The 22,576-nt window shown below is 48.9% G+C and overlaps 2 protein-coding genes across 3 annotated transcripts in view; one reads left to right on the top strand and one right to left on the bottom strand.

Annotated features, from left to right (window-relative positions):
- Positions 1-8,015, top strand: part of BBS2 (Bardet-Biedl syndrome 2) — a 47,663-nt gene extending 39,648 nt beyond the window's left edge. Inside the window, exon 16 of the mRNA XM_075536787.1 lies at positions 6,798-8,015. Within this exon, the coding sequence (XP_075392902.1) occupies positions 6,798-6,852 (55 nt within the window). The 3' untranslated portion in view covers positions 6,853-8,015. The remainder of the gene's footprint in view (positions 1-6,797) is intronic.
- OGFOD1 (2-oxoglutarate and iron dependent oxygenase domain containing 1) lies at positions 1,950-22,517 on the bottom strand. 2 transcript variants are annotated; one of them, XM_075536788.1, is made up of 13 exons: positions 22,264-22,517; positions 18,494-18,639; positions 16,956-17,002; positions 16,082-16,182; positions 14,149-14,265; positions 13,528-13,619; positions 13,196-13,324; positions 12,613-12,726; positions 11,217-11,296; positions 10,739-11,052; positions 7,595-7,717; positions 6,588-6,646; positions 1,950-6,099 (listed from the first exon to the last, which is right to left on the bottom strand). In XM_075536788.1, the coding sequence occupies exons 1-13, from the start codon at positions 22,415-22,417 to the stop codon at positions 5,938-5,940; spliced, it is 1,638 nt and encodes a 545-aa protein (XP_075392903.1). In that variant the 5' UTR covers positions 22,418-22,517; the 3' UTR covers positions 1,950-5,937. The 2 variants fall into 2 exon arrangements, with proteins under 2 accessions (XP_075392903.1, XP_075392904.1); XM_075536789.1 differs by lacking the exon at positions 18,494-18,639 and having other exon boundaries at positions 22,264-22,347.
- Positions 22,518-22,576: the final 59 nt, after the last annotated feature.

Below are 22,576 nucleotides of genomic sequence, written 5' to 3'. Positions count from 1 at the left end.
GATCACACAGGCTGGTGTGCTTCTTCCATGTGGGCTTTGTTGCTTCTGAGCTAGATGGCTGCTTGTTTACCTTCAAGCCTTTAAGACCCCAGACACTATATCTCTTTATAGCCAGGCACCATCAGCTTTCTTCACCACATTTGCTTATACATCCATTTTGACTTCAGTGATCATGTCACAGAATGCCAGGTTATTAGAGTAAAATGTTCTTGCATTGAGGGGGGACTAGTTTAAGGGCCTAATGTCCATCTGCTACCTTGATACTTAACATATATGTACCTAGAACCTATATCCCTCTCATTATATGAATATATTTACATATATGCCTATATTTATACCTCTATAAATGTCTTTTGCCTCCTAGCTCTTTCCTCTTATTTCCTTTTACTTTCCTCCTGACCCACTATCATATTCGACCTTTATTCGGCTTGCAGTAATTTCTCAGCTACATTGTACCAGATGATCACACCTCACCAAATGTGCTACAACCTCCTTGCTATGGATTTTAGATCTCTCCTTGCTCCCTTCTCCCTGGGTTTGTCGGCTACCCCATCCCTTTCCCCCACCTCCCCCTTTCCATTGTCCTCCAGGACTGGTAGGTTCTGTTGTTTTCTCCTTGGGATTGTTATCTTGCCTATCTTATATAGATAGAAAGGGCCTTGTGTTAGTCTGGGTTGACTAGAGAAACAAATCCAGAGACACTTATATGTGTGTAAAAGAGTTTTATAAAGAGTGAGTGTATATTAAGAAAACATCCCAGCCCAGTCCATAAGTCTGACATTAGTCCATATGTCCGATACCAGTCTATAAATTCCTCTTCAGATTCACACAACACATGCAATGATGCCAAGTGCAGGAAGATCACAGGCCAGTGCATGGAAAATCTTGTGGATCGTGGCGATGTAAGCATCTCAGTGCTGGTGTGGGTCTCCACGTGGCTGCTTCATCCCCAGGGCTCGGGCTCCATCAGCTTGACTCCATGTGGCTTGTCAGCAGGAATGTCTCACAGGGAGACAAGCAGAGTCTATCTGGGTCTGGCCTCCAGTGAGCTATTTATCTTTGCATCTTCTAATGAGGTAATGCACCTGCGACCTGATTTGACATGCTACCCCCCCACCCCTTCACAAATTGACAGATTATGTAACTGCCACAGGCCTATACATCGTTCCAGGTCTGTCTGCTGACCCTCTGTACGTTTTCCAGTGGGGTCTAATGAGGCGCCAAGCCCTGCCCTTGAGTCTCAAGTCTAATCTGGGGCTTCCTCAGGGACTTCAGTTGCTAGCAATGCATTTCGTGAAAGAAGTGAATGTTACTGTGTTCCATGAGCTGTCATGGAAGGAGATACATTGTTTCCTCATTCGGGCATGCCTTGTGAACACTCCCAGTACTTGTGAATGCACAGTGCTTTGCTATATTAACTGTTTTACTAAATCAAATTGTTTTCATATAAAGTTTACTGTCCTGTGAAGGTCTTTTACTTCAAAGGGAGAAGACTGTTTTCTCAGCCCACAAATGTACCATGAACTTTCCTAGCTACTGCTACTCAATGTATTTATTCACTGACAACTGCTAAAAATCACTGCGTTTCCCTTCACGCTATTTGCTAAAATGCTCTGCGTATGGACAGATGTGTTTCTGAGAAATGTAGAGCCCAGTGTATTTTATGGACGTTCATGGGCAAACATCCACATGGTTTGCTTCCCATGCTTGTAAACTTACCATGCTTTATGTTTCAACCATCATAGTAAGTCAAACTATTTTTGGAAAATGTGCAAAACTTTCATATTTATGCCCTTTAATGTGAGAAAGAATACTTTTCCCCCTCACTCCTAGAATGAATTGGGGACTTTCCTAGCCTGTAACTTAGTCTACCTGACATCTCCATTGCCAGAATTCTCTCTCTTTCACAGGACGCATTGGTAATGGCTCAGGGTGTAGAATCCAACCTATTTATTTTTAAAAAATTAATAAATCATTTTATTGGGGCCTCTTACAGCTCTTATAAACAATTCATACATCAATTGAATCAAACACATTTGTACATGTTGCCATCATTTTCAAAACACTCTGCCTGAGCCCTTAGTATCAGCTCTTTTTTCCCTTCCAGCCCCCCACCCTCCCAGACCCCTGATAATTTATAAATTATTATTTTTATATCTTACAACGTCCGCTGTCTCCCTTCACCCACGTTCCCATTGTTCTTCCTCCTGGGGGGGGGTTGTTATACGTCGATCATTGTAGTCCGTTCCGTTTCTCCCCCTTCTCCCCACCTGCTCCCTCCCCTCATGGTATTGCTACTCCTACTACTGTTTCTGAGGGGTTTATCTGTCCTGGATTCCGTGTGTGAGATCTCTTTTCTGTATCAGTGGACATGCTCTGGTCTAGCGGGATTTGTAAGGTAAGAACTGGGGTCATGGTAGTGGGAGGAGCAAGCATTAAAGACCTAGAGGAATGCTGTTTGTTCCATCAGTGCTATGCTGCACCTTGGCCGACTCAACATACTTCTTGAGACGACGCAAAACTCATGGTCTGTTATGTACAGTCATGAAAGAAAATGCACATGGCTTACTCAGTTTGTCTTGCGAACATCCTATTGCTTTTAAAATCAGAGTTCTTTGTGATATCTGTCTTAGTAAATAAACTTAATTTGGATAATGTGTAAAAGCATGCTAAGGGAGAAACGGCATTTTTCAACTCAGGAACGTATTGTGAACATTCCAAGTTTTGTAATTCAATGTATCTTCTGATAACTGTGTCAACATCAGTGTTTCCCCCAAATTCTTGCATTTCTGCACGCGGAAAGCAATGTGTTTTAGGGAAAGTGTAACTGTTTAATGCGCTATCGTGGGCGAACCTGAGCATGGTGTTCTTGTTCAGAGGCATCGGAAACATTCCTGTCCTTGCAAACACTTTTCATTTTAGCCACAGTGTGGGTCAAACCGCTTTTGGAAAACGTGTAAACTTTTATGTTCAAGCACTTGACCATGAGAAATAGTAAGTTCTCTCCTCACTCACAGAGTGAGGACCTTCCCAGCTTTGTAACTCGAAACCCATCTGACGTCTACCTTGGCATATTTATATTGATAACGGTCCCATGTGGAGGGAAAACGCACACTGTCCCATTCACAGTGTGTGTGGAGCGCATTCCTGTGCTTGAAAACGACGTTTTGTATGACAGTCTTAGAAGTAAGCGGTTTCTGAATGTGTAAAGCTTTTTACCTCCAGGCACTTGTACAGCAGAAAAGAGGTCAATTACTGCAGACTGTACTGGGGGCGTTCCCAGCTGTGTAACTCAGGGTGCACACTGCCATCCCTCTTTTCTCCTTCACTGGCTGTGTGGCAACAGAAGAACTGGGGTGCTTCTCGAGAAGAACAACTCAACGTATTGTGTGGACTGCAGGGAAAGACAGGCATGCCGGCTCCTCGTTCACAGGACGTCTGGGGAACATTCGGTGTTGTAAATACAGAATGTTTTGCAATACTCAGTCTAATTGTGTTTGGGTGACGTTTTTTTTTTTTTGGGGGGGGGGATGAAGTTAAATTTTTTTTAAACATTTCATCAGGAGCTCGTACAGGTATTATAATCTACAGTTCCATTAGATCGAGCCTAAGTGTACAGTTGCTGCCATCGTTCCCATACACGTCCTCTCTTCTTGCACTCTGATGTCTGGATGAGGTTTTCAATCAAGCTGTGTCTACTGCTCAGCGAGAAAATCCAAACCCACTGCCAGGGACTCGCTGCTCTCACGGCAGCCCCGTAGGGCAGCGTCGAACTGCCCTTGTGAGGGGCCGAGGCTTTACTGAAGCCCCATCTTTCTCCTGAGGAGTGGCTGGAGGTTTCAAACTGCTGACCTTAGGCATCGCAGCCCAGCACTTAACCGTTATGCCACCAGGGAGGACTAGGTTCCCTCAGTCCATGAATGTGCTGTGAACCTTCCCAGCGTCTCATGTCCAGGTCTCCTCTGGCACCTCTTGTGAGCATTGCTGTTTTCACCTGGACACGGTTTCTTGAGAAATGCTCTGCACGTGGGCAGAAAAACGGAACTTGGCATTTTCCGTACTTCCTTGGAAAAGCATCCACACTGCTTCCTCATCCGACGGTGGCAATGGAAATGTTCCTGGGCTTTAAGCAGACAGTATTTTTTATTTCTTTTCCCACCATGGTAAGTTTTTGGAAAACATGTAAAAAACTCTTTTATATTCATGCACTTGAACATGAGAGTAAGAGGACTTGGGTAATTCACGTACATCTGGCATTTCCATTGGTGCCTGTGTCTCACAGGGTGCACAATAGTCCCAGTGTGGAACTCCCCGGGCAAAACGCCTGACCTGCACGGGTTGGACTGGCAGAAAGAGGAGATGGTTACTTCACCACGGACGGTACAGCAGACTCTGCCAGCTGTGTAATTCGGTGCATACGCTGACGCCTCCCGAGCCATTTCACTTCCCGCTGACAGGAGGTGCTGCTGATGGTTGTGCCTGGGCGGTGATGGCAACGCGGTGGTCAGAGTCTCCCTGGATTACAGAGCTGGGAAACCTCAACATACATGCGTGGGTGGAGAAAACGTACTGTCTTTGTCCCTTAGCAGTATGCGACACGGCCAGATTTGTACACATTATTTAAAAGCAATGTGATAGACAATGAAGATTGCACTTTTAATTAAAGCCACTGGAAGGTTTGCAAGACGGATTGCGCCTTAGGAAAGAGCGTGCCCTTCCTGCCCCAACCCGGGAGCGCCACTTCTCCAGAAACACCGCTGGCAACGGCTACGATGCCTCCTGTGACTCGGTGCAGGAGGTGCACTCACTAATGGCTTGTTTTTCTGCGTTCAAGTCCATGGGGGTAGTTGTAAAGAGTCTGACGAAGCGCACTGCGCGTGAGGGGAACAGGCGCACCAGGCTTCCTCCTCAAGAAACACGTTGATGGGAACCGATGACAAGGATCTGCATGCGACCTCCTCCCTGGGGGACGGGCAGCAGAAACGTGGGTCAAGGGAGACGCCGGGCAGTGTGAGACATGACCAAATCATAATTAATAAATTATCAAGGGCTCATGAGGGAGGGGGAGGGGGGAATGAGGAGCAGATATCAAGGGCTCAAGCAGAAAGCAAATGATATGAGACTGATGAGGGCAACAAATGCACAAATGTGCTTGACACAGTGGATGTATGTATGGATTACGATAAGAATTATGAGCCCCCAATAAAATGATTTTAAAAAATTCTATTTGCCACAGCTTTTCGAAGCTTTTAATTGAAAAATCAAGAGCTAGTCGTTTACAGTTGACATCAGCAACAACTTCCAGAGCCAAGAGCCACCGTGAATCCAGAAAGGATTATTTCCACAGCAGCCGTAGCCCGGTGAGGAGAAGGCGGCAGGTGCTGGGAAATGACTGCCTGTGACGTAAGCAGCCTCTTCCTCAGTAGCCAGATGTCTCGTGGGTCCAAGTAGCTTTGTAAGGCCAGACCTTTCCTAGGGAATCATATTCCACCGGTATCCAAAGCACTGGGCGGTGGCAGGCAGAGGCTGAGCGGAAGAGTCATGATTGAAACCGCGGGAGCACTCCAGCAGGGTCAGGGTGGACGCTTCCGTAGTCTTACAAACCAGTGTAACCGGGAGGGGCACAGCCATCAATCATGCATACTTGTGAATACTGGTGGGAAAAAAGTCATTACTGAGTAAAAGAAAAGTTACTGAGGATGCCAGTGTGGGAAATGGATCGAATGTTATCAGCAACGAAAGGCCCCTTTTTGGTTTTGTTTTAAATCAACGTGAAACATTTAGCTCCAATCTTGGGTACTGAGGACAATCCCTATGACTCCCATCGAAGGAAAACCACAGGCAAGTGATCAGGCCAATCCGCAGCCCTCCCTGCCCAGCACTCCCAGACTTCCCAGGACCGAGGAGAGGGCGACTTCCTTGGTCAGCTTTGTCCTGTCATTCATAATAGACGAAGCAGAAGTCCCAGAAGCCTGTCCGGTATGGGAAGGTTTTCTTCTGCTCTAAGCCTCGGTGGTTAATATGCTTGACAAATTTCAGAGTCTCTCTATCTCTGTAGACCAGGGCCAAGGAATTGTTTTCCGGATTCACTGTCAGCAGCTGAAACAGGCAGACAGAAGGGCCCATCAGAACACCAAGCGTAGTCAGTTTTCTTGCAGGGTGCACCCTGCACAGAGGGTTCTATGCCACGTGCTAAGAATGAGAATCGGGATCCTTGGGAAGAGCCTGCACCAGGAGAGAGCTGGCGCTCTTCCAGCGCGGCACACACCCGGAAATGTTTGACCGAAAGCTCTCAGTTCCTGCTAACTAAAAGACTGAAAGACATGTATGATGTCGAAATAAATTCCAGATTCTTATGTGGAATTTATCCATGGGCCCGAGAAGGCAGACTAGATCCTGGTTATTTCTCCTGTACGATCGTCATTCCATGCTGAATATGGCCTGCTGGAAACGACACCAATGCCAGGCACACCAACAGTGACTGATCAGCCAAAGATGCCGACAGAAGGCCAGGAAGACTGGGTCTGCGAAGAAGGAGCGCTTCCTCACGAAATCAGAGGGTAGTCGTGTGCTCCCACGCCACTTACCTCTTCATCTTCCTCTTTGGCGATGTAGGACGTGAAGCCGCCGTACTCTGGCTCCCAGCCTGACACAGGAAAACAAGCAGCAGTCAGAAAGCTCCCATGGCAGGAGTTCCCACGCCACCTGCTTATCAGTGATCCCAGGCGGCTCAGTGGGGGATCGGAGAGGGGAGTGGTGTGAGTCTAAACTTACTATGGGTTTTCTCTCCCCTAAAGGCCTCCTTTCCTGAGATACCTGGACCAGAGTGGGACTACTTTCAATCAACACTGAAGAACTATTGAAAGTGACCAGAAACCCAAACCAGACTCACTGCCGTTGAAATGGTGGCCCCTCACCATGACCCTGTAGGACAGGGCAGAATGGGCTCTCTGAGTGTCCGGGACCGTAACTCTCTGCTGGGAGCAGAAAGCTCGGTCTGGCTCCCTCAGAGCAGCTGTGGTTACAACAGGAGACCTTGCAGTTAGTTACCAGCCCAACTCGTCCCCGCTACGCCACCAGTGCTCCACGACTGAAAGTCAGGCAAGAACGGAACGGAAGATTCAGGCCAGTTGCACAGACACTGTAGCTAGGGGCCATTTAACTCACTGCCGTTGGGTCAATCGTGACTCTTCGGGACCCTGCAGGACAAGGTTGAACTACCCCTGGGGGTTTCTGGGGCTGTAACTCGTTCGGGGAGTAGAAAGCCTTCTTTGGTCCACAGAGGAGCTGGTGGTCTCAAACTGCTCACCCTGCAGTTATTTAACAGCCCAGCATATAACCACGACCCCATCAGGGCTCGCACCTGGGGCACTTTATGGGAGCCTAGGGTCTGGTCCATCTCCCCAAACTCTGAGCACAGATACAGATCTGATTCAGAGTTCAGAGAGTCCTGCCCTCCAAGAGCCCTTCCCTCTCTGCGAGAATGGGTACTGTGACCGTGACCAAGGCAAATGATCCGTTCAGATGGCGAGGGCACGCATAGGACACTGCCCTCCACAGGAGGCATGTTCCTGCCTGCCTTTCTGGCTCTCACCTTCGCAGCCACAGTAGAGCAGCAAGTCCAGGGCAAACTCAGCCTGGCTGTTGTCGTGGATTAGCGTGTAGTGCCCAGTCTGCCAATGCCTCAGCTCCCCGTGGCACATGGGAACATTCAACTCTAGGACAACAGACAGACGATTGGCCAGAAACAGGAGCCGGGCATAGCAGATACCCTAGCATACCAGTGCTGCACTGCAGGGGGAACGAGGGTAGCACAGCACTAAAAGGGCTAAAAAGCCCCAACCTTCAGCAGACCAACTGCCACACCACTCGGCCTTGAAGTGACGCTCAAAAATTACGAAGGTTATTTGGGGGAACGTTGAGTTTCTGCTTCTCTGTTGACATTAACATGAATTTCAGGTGGGACAGAGACTTTGTGAAGAATAGACAGCAATCTAAATGAGACTGGTTAAGGCCATTTGATGCAGTATTTAACAGTAATTAATGATAGCTTTTAGGAATGCAATGTTAAAATGCAAATACAATGAGGCTTTAGACTTTGTGGGAAAATTCCATTAAAAAAACAAAACTGGAGGCTTGTACAAGTCTTATCACAATCCATACACCTATCCATGGTGTCAAGCACATTTGTTGCCATCATCATTCTCAAAACCTTTTATTTCTACTTGAGCCCTTGGTATCAGCTCCTCATTTTTCCCCTCCCTCCCCGCTCCCCAAAATTCCAATTTGTAATTTCAACTTCCCCACAAACATTTGAAACCTCTTGGTGTCTGGGATGGGGCTGACACAGACAAAAGCCCTCTCAATTAGTTCAGGTTACCCAATTGTGACTTCACAAGCTGAGCAAACCTTTTGCTCGATGGTTTCTCTTCTCAACCGTAACTTTCCCCATTACCTCTCTGTCCCTTCCTCTGCTCAAGTGAAGGCTGAGCGTACACAGCAGATGCTCGATGACCGAGCACTCTTTGGGCAGCTTACAAAGGTTTCTTCCAAGTTGCAGGTTCCCATGAAAATGGAACAAAACCCAAAGCCTAAGCAGTTGTTGCTAAGTGAGCTGCAGCTCCTGCGACCCCCTCAGACAGAGAACGACTCCGCGGGTCGCCCAGGCTGGCTGGAACCCGCAGGCAGGCAGGCAGGCGGCCACAGCGTCTCCTGTGGGGCAGCTGAGAGGTCGAAGCTCAGCTACTGTGTCAGCAGTGTACCTCACAAGCAATACAGAACCAGGAGCCCGGGCGCCCACCGATCATCAAAATCACCCCGATTCCTCTTAGGTTCTAGGTACAGAAACCCATCTTTCGAAGGACGGCTGCGCTCTGTATTGAATAGCCCAGAAAAAGCCACCTGGGCATTGTTGATCCAAATACCGGTGGTGATCGAAGTGACTGGAGGCCGGCGAGTAGGAGCTATCCTGCTGCAGTTAGCACCTCGTCCTGGCGGGTTTGTGTCCACCCCTTGTCTTTGCTCTAACTGCACGGGGTTCTTCTAGAGAACCTGAGTGGGAGGAGGCGAGGGTCACAGCTGGGAGAAGGATGGGAGACAACTTCTCATCTGATTTGGTCAATGCTGAAACTTCAGAGCTGGATTGGTCCGGCACCCTTGTCTTTTCCATGGTGTTTGCAGACGATCACAGATCCTCCCCAATCATCGCCTCTTCCTGACAGTATGTACAGGTTCCCGCAAGTGTTTCTTCAGCTGCTCGGGGCAGAAATGAGCTGCTCACCTTCTTTTGCTTCCTGGTTTTGGACCGCTGCGTAATTTTCGGCTAGGGCAGTCGCCTTCCTTGCTGTGATGTGTGTAATTCTTAGGCCCCTGAATTGTACTGCCTGCTCTTCCTGCTCTTCTCTCAGGTCTTTCTTGTCCGTGCAGAGCTGAGCTCAAAGGACATTGTACTTGTTGGATGACTTATGCCAACTTGAATTGTTATGAAACTGGAGGGGTGGAGTCTGGTCTGTCAACCAGGTCACAGCCTGATGAGCCTCCTCGGGGCGTGGGCTTCTCATAAAGTGGGAGAACAGGGAACCACCCTCTCTCTCTGTCCTTTTGTCTTCCCGTCAGCCTGGAACCCTGCCTGCCTCCAGGACCCGCCCCATGTGGGCTGCCCCACCCCGAGAGCTGTTGGCACCTGGATCCACTCCACCCCGCACCCACTGACCCGTGACCTTCCTGCCTTCTGGTTCACCTGTCTGCATCACTGGCCTGCAGCTATGAGAATCTGAAAGGGGATTTATGGACTAATAACGGACTTAGGCCTTCTTGATATAGAATTATTTCTTGAAATTTAAGTCCTTTCTTATGAGTGTCACTAGGTTTGTTTCTCCAGACGACCCGACCGGACACAGACATCTCAGAGTCCCTGGGCACACGGCCCCATCATTACTTACACACCGCACTTAACACCATCTGGCACTTTCCTGTTGTTCGTGTACATGTTTCCTCTGAGGTCTCTTCTACTAGAATGTCGCTGGGCCAGCCAGAATCCGTTTTGTTCTGTAAAGGGCCTAGTGCACAGCAGGTGCTCTGGAAATATTTCTTGGGGGAACAAGCATCAGAATTTAAGGAGAAAGGGGCCCGATCACAAGGATCTACATAACCCCCACTGGGGGATGGACAATGGGAGAATGGGTGAGGGGAGAGGTAGGACAGCGTGAGACATGACAAAATAATAATAATTTACAAATTATCAAGCGTTCATGGGGGAGAGGGCAGCGGGGAGGGAGGGGAAAAATGAGGGGCTGATACCAAGGGCTCAAGTAGAAGGCAAACATTTTGCGACCGATGATGGCAACAAATGTACAAATGTGCTTGGCACAATGGATGTATGGATGGATTGTGATAAGAGTTGTACAAGCTGCCAATAAAATGATTTAAAAAATGAAGGAGAATGGATACATGGGATGGTGTACGTTAAGGGAATATATATCGATCATAATGTACTGCGGTTCAAGGGGGGTAGGAGGGGATAAAGGGGAGCTGATATCAAAGAGTTCAAGAAGAAAATGTACTAAAAAGGAGGCGGGCAGCAAATGTACAATTATGCTTGATCTAATGGAACTATGGATTACAATAATATCTGTAAGAGTTCCTAATAAAACCTTTAAAAAAAGGACTATTTCCGGAGTGAAGACATGATGGAATGCTGAGAGTTGAATGACAAGAAGGACACATCGTAAGAACTGACCATTCTTGGCGTCAATTCCTTCTGCTGCTGAGTCAGTCTGTCCGTCACTCTGTTGGCTGGTGTTGCCAGTGGGCCCGGGACCATTCTCTGGCTCGGAGGAGCTAGGGCTGGCCCCTTCCTCGGTACCAGCAGCAGTAGACGCGACTTCTCCCTCTTTTCCATCCGCCACCTCGTCGTCGTCTGAAGGGGCCAAGAAGTGCAGCTTCAGGCCTGTGAAGTTGGAGAGCAGCAAGAAGAAGGCTTCGGAGTGAAGCAACTCCATGCAGTCTCTCAGGACACCGGGAAGCGTGCTCTCCTCCGCCTGCTCGTAGAGCCTAAAAGGCAGGAAGGTCGAGCCGTCAGCGAAACCCCGCACGGGCTTTTCCACCTCACTCCTGGGCTTGGCGCAGCTGACGGAGGCACCGCGTGTACCACCAGCAGCTACGTCCCGTCAGGGTCTGCGATCGCGGTGGCACACGCCGCAAAGGAGGGGCTCTACCTTTTGTTGGGAGGACCCCGGCTGCTCCACTCCACGCCACCTTTCTCCAGTGCCTCACACACCTGTGCAAATTTTTCCGGCTGGAAAGTGAGCAAATCCAGAGACGGTTAGCCTCTCTTCCCGCAACCCCACCTGGCCCTGCGGGTGTGGCAGCTCTGCAGGGCGTCTGTCTGGCGGCTTCCGGGAAGGCCCAGTTGACTTTCGCACACAGGAGCCCTCCTGCCGCTAGAGCAGCACCAACCTGGGCACCCTTTAGCCGAGACCCCTAGGTGCTGCTATGGCACAGGCCCTTACGTAGCTGTGTAGCTTACACTGAACTGCTAAATCTCTCAAGTTTCGGCATTTGTAAAATGAAGAGTCAACTGAAGACATCATAAGTCCTAAGATGTGAGGGAAAGGGATTTAACGGCATCGTAGTCAGTGTTGTTGCAGTGAAAATCCGGTCAACAATAAAGATTCTTCAGGTCTTAGCTTGTTCCCTCAGCCCATCGGCGCTCTCCATTTAAAACGTCCAGAGTGGTGTAGGAAGCTGTTTGTCTATGCAAAGATTCTGCACCAGACGCTTCACATTTCTTTATTCAACACATCCCCCCCCACCCCCAGGGAGCATCCTGCAAACGTTCGTCTTATTAGCTATAAATAGGTAACCTGGCTTTAGTAAGCCGAATTAAACAGGATTAAGCACGCCCATTACAGCAGTACTTCCCAGTCTCTTATACGGTCACGTCAACTACAAAGATAGGCGAGAGAATTATAAATCCGTCTGAGCATCTACTTCTTCCCAAGCAAAACAGGGATCCTTCCTGCCTTGCGCGTCTTAAAGAGAACGATGCCCCAGCTGACCGGGGGTCCTATGCCACATAGGATTCTCTTTAGCAAAGAGATTATGATTCGCTGTGACCAGCAAAATCATAGCCAGGATCTGAATCCATGTATTCTGATCGGATTCTCTTTCCATTGTAAGATGCTGCCTTCTCGCTGTCACACAGTCATGGACAGAAGCTGATCAAACTGGCATCTGTCTGGGGCGACGCGGACTGAGAAGCACTCACCGGCTAAGCGGCGCGACAGCTGTGCAGATGAGCCCTGCCGTGCAACAGGAACGTGCTCGCCCGCTGGCCGAAAGGCCGGCAGGTCCACGAAGGACAGACCTGTTGACACGCTCCTGCAAAGGTGACCGCTTGTGCGGATTCTGGAGCTCAGGGATTTGGCCCAGGAAGCGGATGGCGCATACCGCAGTTGGCTACTCTCCACTGCTTATTTTATTTGAAAGGAAAGGAGCATTCTAACCAGGAACAAGAACGGAAGTCAAAGGTCTCAGCCCCGCCTCTTCGTCCACTTAGGCAGCAAGAACTCATGCCCAGCAGGAGATACAGAGCGTGGTGTTCGGGCTTACCTTAAGGAACTCCTTCAGGAGAATTTCAGATCTTTCTTCAAACTCTTCTTGAATTTGAACTTGGTAATCCATGTCTAGGTAAGTAGGGTTGATCCACTCGTACAAAATCTCATGCTTTCAAAGCAACAGCAGATGGAAACGCGTGTTAATCATTCCTATAGCTTTGTTTGAGCTGACATTTCATACTATAAAAACTCACTGCCATCGAGCCGATGAGACTCACAGTGGCCCTATGGGGACGGCTAGAACTGCCTCTGCGCGTTTCCCAAGACGGTAACTCTTGACGGGGTTGGAACGCCCTGCCTTTCTCCTTCGGGGCCTGGTCTTTCTCCCTCTCCTACTCTAGCAGGTTCAAAGCCTCGTTCTGTTACCAGGAAACAACTGAAATAAAGAAATGATCTACTATGAAAAAAACAAACCAAACCCACTGCTACTGCGTTGATTCCAAGTCTCAGCAACCCTGTGAGACAGAGGTGAGCTGCCCCTACAGACTTGAGTTGTACTCCTGACAGGGCTAGAAAGCCAACTGCCGACTGCGATCACTATGTCGCCAGGCCTCCTGGCAACAGGAATTTATCCTTACATCTCGAGGGATGTGAGGGCTCCGGGGGAGGGGGGGCTCCAAGTAGGTGGGAGGCCTGGGTGGTGAAGGGCCGTGAAACCAGCCACTCAGAGACAGACGGGACTTCTCTTCAGTCAGCACTTCAGACACCTGGAAGAACAAGAGCAGCCGCACAAGGAACGTGGCTGGTGATGTGCAGCCCAGGGACAGCCACTTCAGGGTCCTCCCACCAGGCGTGACAACCACCCGGCCCAGTGGGTCAGACAGGACACTGCCATACTGAGGAGGAGGAGGACTTTTCAAAGCACCGACCGCCCTTAGGACACCCTGGCTTTGGGCCGGATCGTCTTTACCTGGTGGAAGGACACTGGCGACACTTCAAAGAAGACCAAGGTGTTCCACGAAGGGACGAGAGACTTCACAGGCTGCTTCGGTTGCAGGTGCTCTGCGCCAGGGGAGAAGGTGTCCAGGAACGGGGTGCACCGTCACTAACCGCCCGGGCCACCTCACCTCACCCCGCTCTGGACAATGCTCAGATCTCGGAGGGAGTGACATGTCCTCTCCACAACTTCAGGGGCCGCCCCTCCATCTGCTCCACTCCCACCTACTGACACCACTGTCACCACAGCCTGCCATGGTTGGGGACGCCTGACGGGTGCGCTGACTATTTTGTGGTACCGAGTCACCCCCAAACCCTGGTGTTCTGGCGGATGGACTGGTTGTGACACTGCCCACGCCCCCTACCCTCCCTTCTAGGAACGGCATTCAGAAGCACACTGACTGTTCCTCGTCTCCAGTTCAACGTGCTGCCGGGCACCACGCAGGGAGGTGGCAAGAGTGCTTGGAGGTACCGCCCGGGATCAATCTCCCTTGCTGGATCATTACAGTGGTGGTGGCTACGAGCGGTCCTGCTGGTCGACTGCACTGTACCTCAGAAGCGGTCCCTGGCTTTGAAGGGCACGCCCTCATCTCACCGTCAACGCTGTACAGGTCCAGAGTGCCCCCCAAGCTCCTGTCCCAGGGCGGGACCAGGTAAAGGATGAAGGCAATCCGGCGCCCCTCCAGCTCGTCATCATGGCACAGTAAGGCATCTGCAAGAGTTGAAGGGGCCCTTCGGGTCTCCGCAGAAGGGAGTGCACGGCGGGAAGCTGCCCTGCCTCGACGGCCGGCTCGCCTGACATTCACAGCCCCCATCTTTCCAGGGATACCTGTTCCTTCTCTTTGGGAACGGCCGAAAGAACAGGCAGTGTAAGAAACCCTGGCCATCAGGCCAGAAGATCTAGGGGGCTACCGGTACTGAGTCTATGGAAGACTCTTATCTAAAGGGGGAAATGTAGGACCTCATTTCAGATTCTCAATAGACTCCAACCTTTCTGGACCCATGGAGAGACTGCATAGTCCTCTGAAATGATTGCCCTCAAATTATCTTTAAACCTTAAACCAGCGGTTCTCAACCTGTGGATCGCGACCCCTTTGGGGGTCAAACAACCCTTTCACAGGGTTGTCCGATTCCTAACAGTAGCAAAATGACGTGATGAAGTAGCAACGAAAATAATTTTATGGTTGGGGGTCACCACAACATTAGGAAATGTATTAAAGGGTCGTGGCGAAGGTCGTGAGGCAGGTTGAGAACCACTGCCTTAAACGAAGCCAGCCTCCTGATAACCAAATTTAACAGTTTTTCACTTACCTAGTGACAAATGGCTGCCTTGAGCATTATGGTCTTTGACAAAGCAGCTTGCGAGACTAGACAGGGACCCAGGTGGCAGTGAGCTTATGTTAATGAGGGAGTAACCACCCAGGAAAAGGAGGGTGAGAATGGGCACACAGCGGGAAGCTACCACCCCTGCTGCATAATTATACACGAAGAACCTGCTGAATCGGTAGTTTTGCAGTGTATAGAGCAGAGGTTCTCAACCTTCCTCATGCTGTGACCCTTTCATATGGTTCCTCATTGTGTGGGACCCCCAACCATAAAAGTATTTTCGTTGCTACTTCATAAGTGGAATTTTACTACTGCTATGAATTGGCCGACCCCTGTGAAAGGGTCATTTGACCCCCAAAGGGGTCGAGAACCACAGGTTGAGAACTGCTGATCCAGATCATGAAAGACCAAGGACTAGTTGGAGACTGCAGGCTAAAGAAGCAAGACAGTCACGTGCACGGTGTCCTCCTGGACCGCATCCTTTGGATAAAAGACCAAATCATGAACCTGAATGGGGCCCGGGTTAGACAGTAACACTCGATCAATGCTAACTTCCCAAATGGGCTGTCTTGGTAGGAATTCCTTCAGGTTTCAGGGGCACAGGGCATCATGCCAACAACGTACTCAAGCAGTCCAAGAAAAAAGCCACAGAAAATGAATTTGTACTGATGGCCACTTCTCTCTCGGTTTGAAATTGTTCAAAGGAAAAATAAAAGTTCCCAAGGTATACAATATGGCATTTCATGTCTACCACCATGTTGTCCTCCAAAAGCGCACACTTCCTCTGGACAGGAAACCCACACCAACATTTTTATTCAGGAAAATAAGTTTTTCTTCAGGGTGGAAAGTCAAACTTGCCGCTTTGGAAAAAGACATTTACCTTATATACTCGAGTATAAGCCAACCTGAATATCAGTCGAGGCACCTAATTGTACCACAAAAACGGCATAAAAAATGTGCTGAAAGACTTGGCTTATACTCAGGTACAGACGGTAGATGCTCCGAGAGAGTAGTGGAAGGATGCTCCCCAAACAGGGGCAGCAGAGGCCGCTGGGACGAAGAGGGCCAGGGAAAGGGGCTTCTGGGGGTGACTTGGCAAATGTCCATGCTGTTGCAATTCTGATCTCCCTCATTAGGAGGCTCCCGAAGCCACGGAAGGGCATCTCTCCAGTACTTTCCACACGGATGCTACCTCTCCTTACCTGTGAATTGATACTTAGCACAGGACATATCAATGGTTGAGTCCAGGTCGATGTTAGAGACGTCAGAAAGCCAGGCCCGGAAGTCTTCATAGAGAATTCTCCTGGAAAGGTAGGTCACAGGTCCTCATTACATCAGCCATCACGTGGGCTCCGTTTGGGTCCACCCGCAACCGTTTCTTTCTGTCGGGTGCATTTCAGGGACCCATGCCTGAGAGATCCTAGGGTCTAACCGGGAGAGATGAAGACTAACTGTCCCGGAGAGACGGAAGCCTGTATTACTGTGGTGGGGTCTTTGCTCTGATGCTCATCCTACTTTCTTAACATTTGATTTCCCCTCACTTTCTGGTAAGGAGTCCCAGGGTGGCGGCCAGTGGTCCAGCACTGGACTTGCCCCAAAGCTGGCAGTTTACACTCAGTCCGGCCTGGCGATCTGCTTTCAACGGTTCACGGGTCTCAGACCCAGCCCACGCGTGTGCGCCCATTCGGAATCAACTTAACGGTTACAACAATATGCTTCTAGCATGGTCTGTCATGCAGTGGTCTGGCCCTCTTCATGACTATGGCACTCCGGCCCTGTCAAAGTCACTGATTTTCAGCATGTCGGAATCACAAAACTGCTCACTGAACACTCGTGTGACCACATAAATCGCACTACTCAAGCTGCCTCAGAAGCAAGCCCGAGGAGGCCACTTCTCACACGGCTGCATTAAAGCCCTGCCGAGCACCGTCTACTAGGACACACAAGGGGCTGGTCAGCAGCTGGAACTGACTTGGTGGTTCACCTTATGGAATCTTCATCTGAAGGGATTTTGGGAGGCTGTTTCTGCTATAAAACGGGGATGACACAGGTCAACAAACACGACGACTTGTTTACCTTAAAGCAGTGATGTGAGGCTCTCTTCTTTTCTTTAGGTCATCAGACTTGATCATGAAAGAGAAAGAAAAGAAGGGGGGATGGGTTTTGTGTCTTAGACATGCAGAGGAGGGCAGTCCCCCGGCACTGTGGCTGAGAAGGCTTGGTACCCCTCCCTGGGCAGCTGCCTGACCTGAGTAGGAGACTTGCCTCTCTATGCCTCATTAACTCAAGATACACTTTAGTTTTTAGGGTGGAGCCGAAATTTCTGTTGAGGGAAATAGACAAGGAGAACAAAAAAGCAGATTATTAGTCTATAAAGTGCTGAGGACACAGGGGAAAAAGACCCAATGGGATATGAGGGACTAGTAGTATGGATGACAGGTGTTTGCAATTTAAAGCAGAATCATACAGGTAGAAGTCACTGACATGAGGCAGAGCTAGGGAGAGGTTGGGGAGGGTGCCCGAAGATATGGAAAAGGAGTCTTGGCCCTGTGTAAGGCATGCCCAGGGCAAAGGGACCATGTGGCTAGAGCCCAGAGCACAAGTGGACAACAGTAGGCAAGGCCGAGGAGGCAACGGAGGCCTTGGGGCCACGCTAGGTTCTTGGCTTTTAATAAAGAAAATGGGAAGCCAATGGAGATTGTGAGCAGTGCAATGTGATCCCATTTCCATTTGGAGCGCACACTCACCTAGCAGAGGTTTCAGTATCTTACTATCAAAGAGCACAATCGAGTGGCTTTTAGTATATTCACAAGGTTGTGAAATGATGACCGCTAGTTCCAGAACATTATTTCCAAAAGAAACCTCATCCTAAGCCCTAGCTCCCATTTTTCTGTTGCAGCAGCCATTATTAACCACCGATCCATTTCCTATCTTTATGGATGCGGCTACTGTGGACATCGCATGTGCAGGGAATCACAGACGTAACCTGTGGTATTGCTTCTAGCTTCTTTCACTCAACATCAGGGCTCCAGGGTTCACCCATGTGGTAGCATGCATCTATCCTCCATTCCTTTTCATGGCCGAGTAATATGTATTCCATCACGTGGAGAGGTCACGTGCTGTTCATGCATTCTTTAATGATGGGCACGTGGGCCGGTGCCTCTCTTTGGCTCCCATGCTACTATGAGCATTTGTGTATGTCACTGGGCACACTCCTAATTCTCTTGGGCCTCTTTACATTTTGCAAACACATGTACGTGAGGGCTGTCGTTGTGAACGTGGGCAAGGGTAGAAGCATGGAGACTTGTAACCATCCTAGTGAGCAATGAGAGTGGCCTGGGTAAACTTGGATGTGGATTTGAGTGAGCTCCACCAGTGCAGGTTCAGTGGAGTGACTGAGGTCAAAGTTTCAGGAAGTAGCTTACAAGAATGAGAGGAGAGGGATTTGAGACACTACAGACTCATTTTTATAAGTTTACCACCGTGCAGAGCGGGAGAGGTCATCGAAAGGGGTGCTAGCTGAAAGAGAACATTAAGCCCAGGGGAACACAGCCTAAACCCTCTGGTCTCATGGCAGTAAACGGGCCTATAGATAATGGGATGGGCATCAATACCTGCTGGAACTTATATAAGTCATTACACTTCTCATGGAAGTCCAAGTTCAAAAGTTCCTTCTCAAGTCCTTCCAAGAAGTCTTGGCTTTGGATGAAGTTTGGGATCACACAGTGAAGAAAGGGGTCCTCGTCTACGACAATGGCTTCTGTTGAAAGGAAAACATTATCCATAGCTGCTCCGCTTTTGTGTCCTTGCTCCCAGGTGTCAATGCAGGAGTAGTACTAAAGGGCAAGTCATGAATTTGGGGGAACCGAACACCTGAAGATAAAATGTGCGCGACAGATTAGAAGTATTTTTCTTTATTAAGAACTGATGACTGTGGTGTTTCAAAGATACTGTACCCACATTAGTCCTGAACACGAGAGCGTGTGACGTCTCTAAGAACACGCTTCTTGCTCGTTTTGTAACACTTGATGATGATTATTTATTTATTTTATTTGGTGACAACGATGGCTTGATTTTATTCATTCATTTTTTTTTTTTAAAGATCATTTATTGGGGGCTCTTACAACCATCCATACATCCATTGTGTCAAGCACATTTGTACATATGTTGCCATCATCATTTTCAAAACATTTTCTTTCTACTTGAGCCCTTGGAATCAGCTCTGCTTCCCTCCTCCCTGGATACATTATAAATTATTTTTATTTTCATGTCTTACACCATCACTGTCTCCCTTCACCCATGTTTCTGTTGTTCGTCGCCCCCAGAGGTGGGGTATGTGTTATATGTTGATCATTGAGATCTAGTCCCCCTTTCTCCCCTACCCTGATGGTATTGCTACTCCCATTACTGTTCTCCTAGGGGGTTTATCTGTCCTGGATTCCGTGTGTCGAGAGCTCTTACCTGTACCAGTGTACAGGCTCTGGTCTAGCCCAATTTATAAGGCAGAACTGGGGACACGATAGTGGGGGTGGGGAAAGCATTAAAGAACTAGAGGAATATTGTGTTTCATTGGTGCTACACTGAACCCTGGCTGTCTCATCCCTACCTTGTGACCCTTCTGTGAGGGGATGTCCAATTGTCTGCAGATGGACTTTGGGTCTCCACTCTGGCCCCCCACATTCACATTGATATGATTGTTTTTGGTAAGGACTATTTATGAACTGAATGTATTTTGGATAAAAAAACTTACTCCCCCAAAGTTAAAAATGTCAAATTAAAAGAGAGAGTAGCACGTCTTGACAAACTTCCCTTCTTGTATCCCTAATTATGATTGCAGTAAGTTACAAGGCACATGCGTCTTTTCCTCTTAAAATTAGGTCAGGTATGACCTCATTCCTTGATTTCTACTCCAACGTTTCTCTCCATTGAGTCTCCCAGGCTAAAATATGCGCTCCTCTGTTAGTCACCACCGCCTGCCCAGATGCCAGGGCAAGTGGGGCTTTACATTCAGCTTCTCATTTAGTCTCAACAACTCTGCGGCCGACTGAGTCGCTACACTTATTCTGCAAATGAAGAAGCCGAGAAACATCTGAGAGCAAGAGCCCTTGCACTTGCAAGCTCAGTTATTCTCCGCACATCCAGAGCACCTAGGCTTGCCCTCTTCAAAGCGCTTAGCAACTGAGACACACATCTCTCAGAAGGAACAACTCGACACTTCCACCAAATCCAGACCCACAGCATCCAGACTACACAGCATTTCCAAGCTGTAAAACTACAGGAGCAGGTAGGTTTGAACCCATGATCCTGAGGTCAGTAGTCCAATGCTTACCCAACAGCACCACTCTCTAATGTGACATTTTCAGCGGGAGCTGCAATTGATCAGGCATCTATCTCCCCTGCGTGGACTATGTAGTTGAACTGCTGTTGTCTGTGGTGCAGTTTATTCGGAGTCAGAGGTCCTGTATGACACAGTAGACCTGCCCCGAAGGGTTTTAAGTCGTAGTCTTTGCAGTAGTAGATTGACATATCTTCCACCTTCTGGTGGATTCCAATTAGCAGCTTGTACTTAGCCACTCTATCGCTGTTGTCCATGTTTGGTGTTGTGGCGTCAGTTCCGACTAATAGTGACCCTTATGTACAGCAGATCCCAACACCACCCGTTCCTGCACCATTTTCAAAATTGCTCTTATGGTTGAACCCACTGTTGCTGCCACACAGTTGACCCACTATATAGAGGGTCTTTCTCTTTTTCCATGCCTTTCCACTTTACCAAGGATGATGTCCTTCTCCCTGATAACATACATGGTCTCCCCTGATAACATACATGTCCAAAGTATGTGAGCCTCTGTCTCACCATTCTTGCCTCTAAGGAGCATTCTGGCTGTACTTGCAAGGCATATTTATTTGTTCTTTTGGCAGTCGATGGTCCTTTCATTTTTCTTCACCAACACCATAGTGCAAACGCAGCATTTTTTCTTCAGTCTTTCTTATTCAATGTCCAACTTTCACATGCATAGAGGTGAATGAAAATAGCACGGCTTGGATCAAGTGTACCCTAGTGCTCAAAGTAACATCTTTGCTGTTTAACACTTTAAAGAGATCTTGTGCAGAAGATTTCCCCAAGGCAATGCATGGGTTGGTCTCGACTGCTACTTCTATGATCACTGATTGTAGACCCGAGCAAGATGAAATCCTTGGTAACTTGAATGTTTTCTGTTTATCCTGATGTTACTTACTGGTCCAGTGGTGAGGATTTCGGTTTTCTTTACATTGAGTTGTCATCCACACTAAAGGCTGCAGTAGTTTTTCTTTTGTTCAATCAATCGTTTGATTGGGGGCTATTACAGCTCTTTATAATGGCTCATACATCAATTATATCAAGCACATTTGTACATATGTTGCCAACATCATTTTCAAGACATTTTTCTTTCTACTCAAGCCCTTGGTATCAGCTTCATTTTATTAGCAAGTGTTTCAAGTCCTTACTTTCACCAAGCAAGGTTGTGGCACCTGCTTACTTACCTCAGGTTATTACTAAGCTGTAGCCTTGTAAAAAAACGAGAAGCTTAAAGCCAATGCCCTGTGATGGGGCGACTTTAAGAGGAACCACCACATAAGGCATGCAAATATCTATCCAAATGTGAATTGGTCTTTAGTTAGGGTGAAATTTATCGATGCACGCATGCACGAATGTATTCATCCCATTCAATAACTTTCCTAGGAAACTGCTATATCAATCACCCCATTTTACAAAATATGAGCCCTGGTGGTGCTGTGGGAATAGCCTGTGGGCTCCTCAGGCTCAAGTTCAGTGGTTCAAACCCCCCAGCCACTCGGCGGGAGGAAAGCGGAGGCCGACTCCTCCTGTAAAGACTTAGCCTTCGAAACCCCACGCAGGGTTTGCCGAGTCAAAATCGATTCGGTGGCAGGCATTTGGTTTTGATTTACAAACTAGGAAACCGAAGCTTTAAAAAAAGTTAAATCAATTACCCCGAGGCGTACAAATCAGTGGCGAGGATTCCAGCGGCAATCTCCGATTTCCTAGCCCAACTCTGCGCCCCCCTCACTCCCCGGCCTGCTCTCTCGGTCCTCTCAGTTTCCCAAATTCAAACCGAACTTGGAATGAAGGCGAGCGAGCGGCAGGAGAGACGAGGCGCCCAGCCACTCTCTCCCGCAGTCTCTTCCCCCTCGCTCTGCCCAGGACGTTTCTTTCAAAGGCCCCCGAGTCCCCGTGAGAGAAAGACGGGGCTTCTCTACTCCCGTAAAGTTACAGTCTCTGAAAGTCACAGGGGAAGTTCCACCCCGACCCACGGGGTTGCTAGGAGCAGGCATCGACTCCCAGGCAGCGAGCGAGAGCTCCCTCCCCGGACAGGCACCCGGTTACCGTGACTCAATGGCATCTTCAGCCTCCAGCTCTCAGCCACTTGCTTTTTCAAAGAGTCCCCCGTGACAGCGCTGGATAACTCCGCCATCAGTTCCTTCTTTCCCTTTTTTCCTATCCGTCCCCGGTCAGACTCCGCGGGTCGTTTCCCACTCATCTCCTTAAGGCTTAGAGACCCACGCCACACGGATCACGCCGCAGCGCTTTTCCTACGGAGACTACAGTTCCCAGAACACCACCTTTCCCATGCTCCCCAGCGTCGTTCAAGGAGAAACGTAGCGTAAGGAGGCGGGACCTGTGGCTCTATGTCCAATGG

Source organism: Tenrec ecaudatus, chromosome 18 (genome assembly GCF_050624435.1).
Source record: "Tenrec ecaudatus isolate mTenEca1 chromosome 18, mTenEca1.hap1, whole genome shotgun sequence".
NCBI lineage: Eukaryota > Metazoa > Chordata > Mammalia > Afrosoricida > Tenrecidae > Tenrec > Tenrec ecaudatus.
This window is presented reverse-complemented; position numbering and strand designations above follow the sequence as displayed.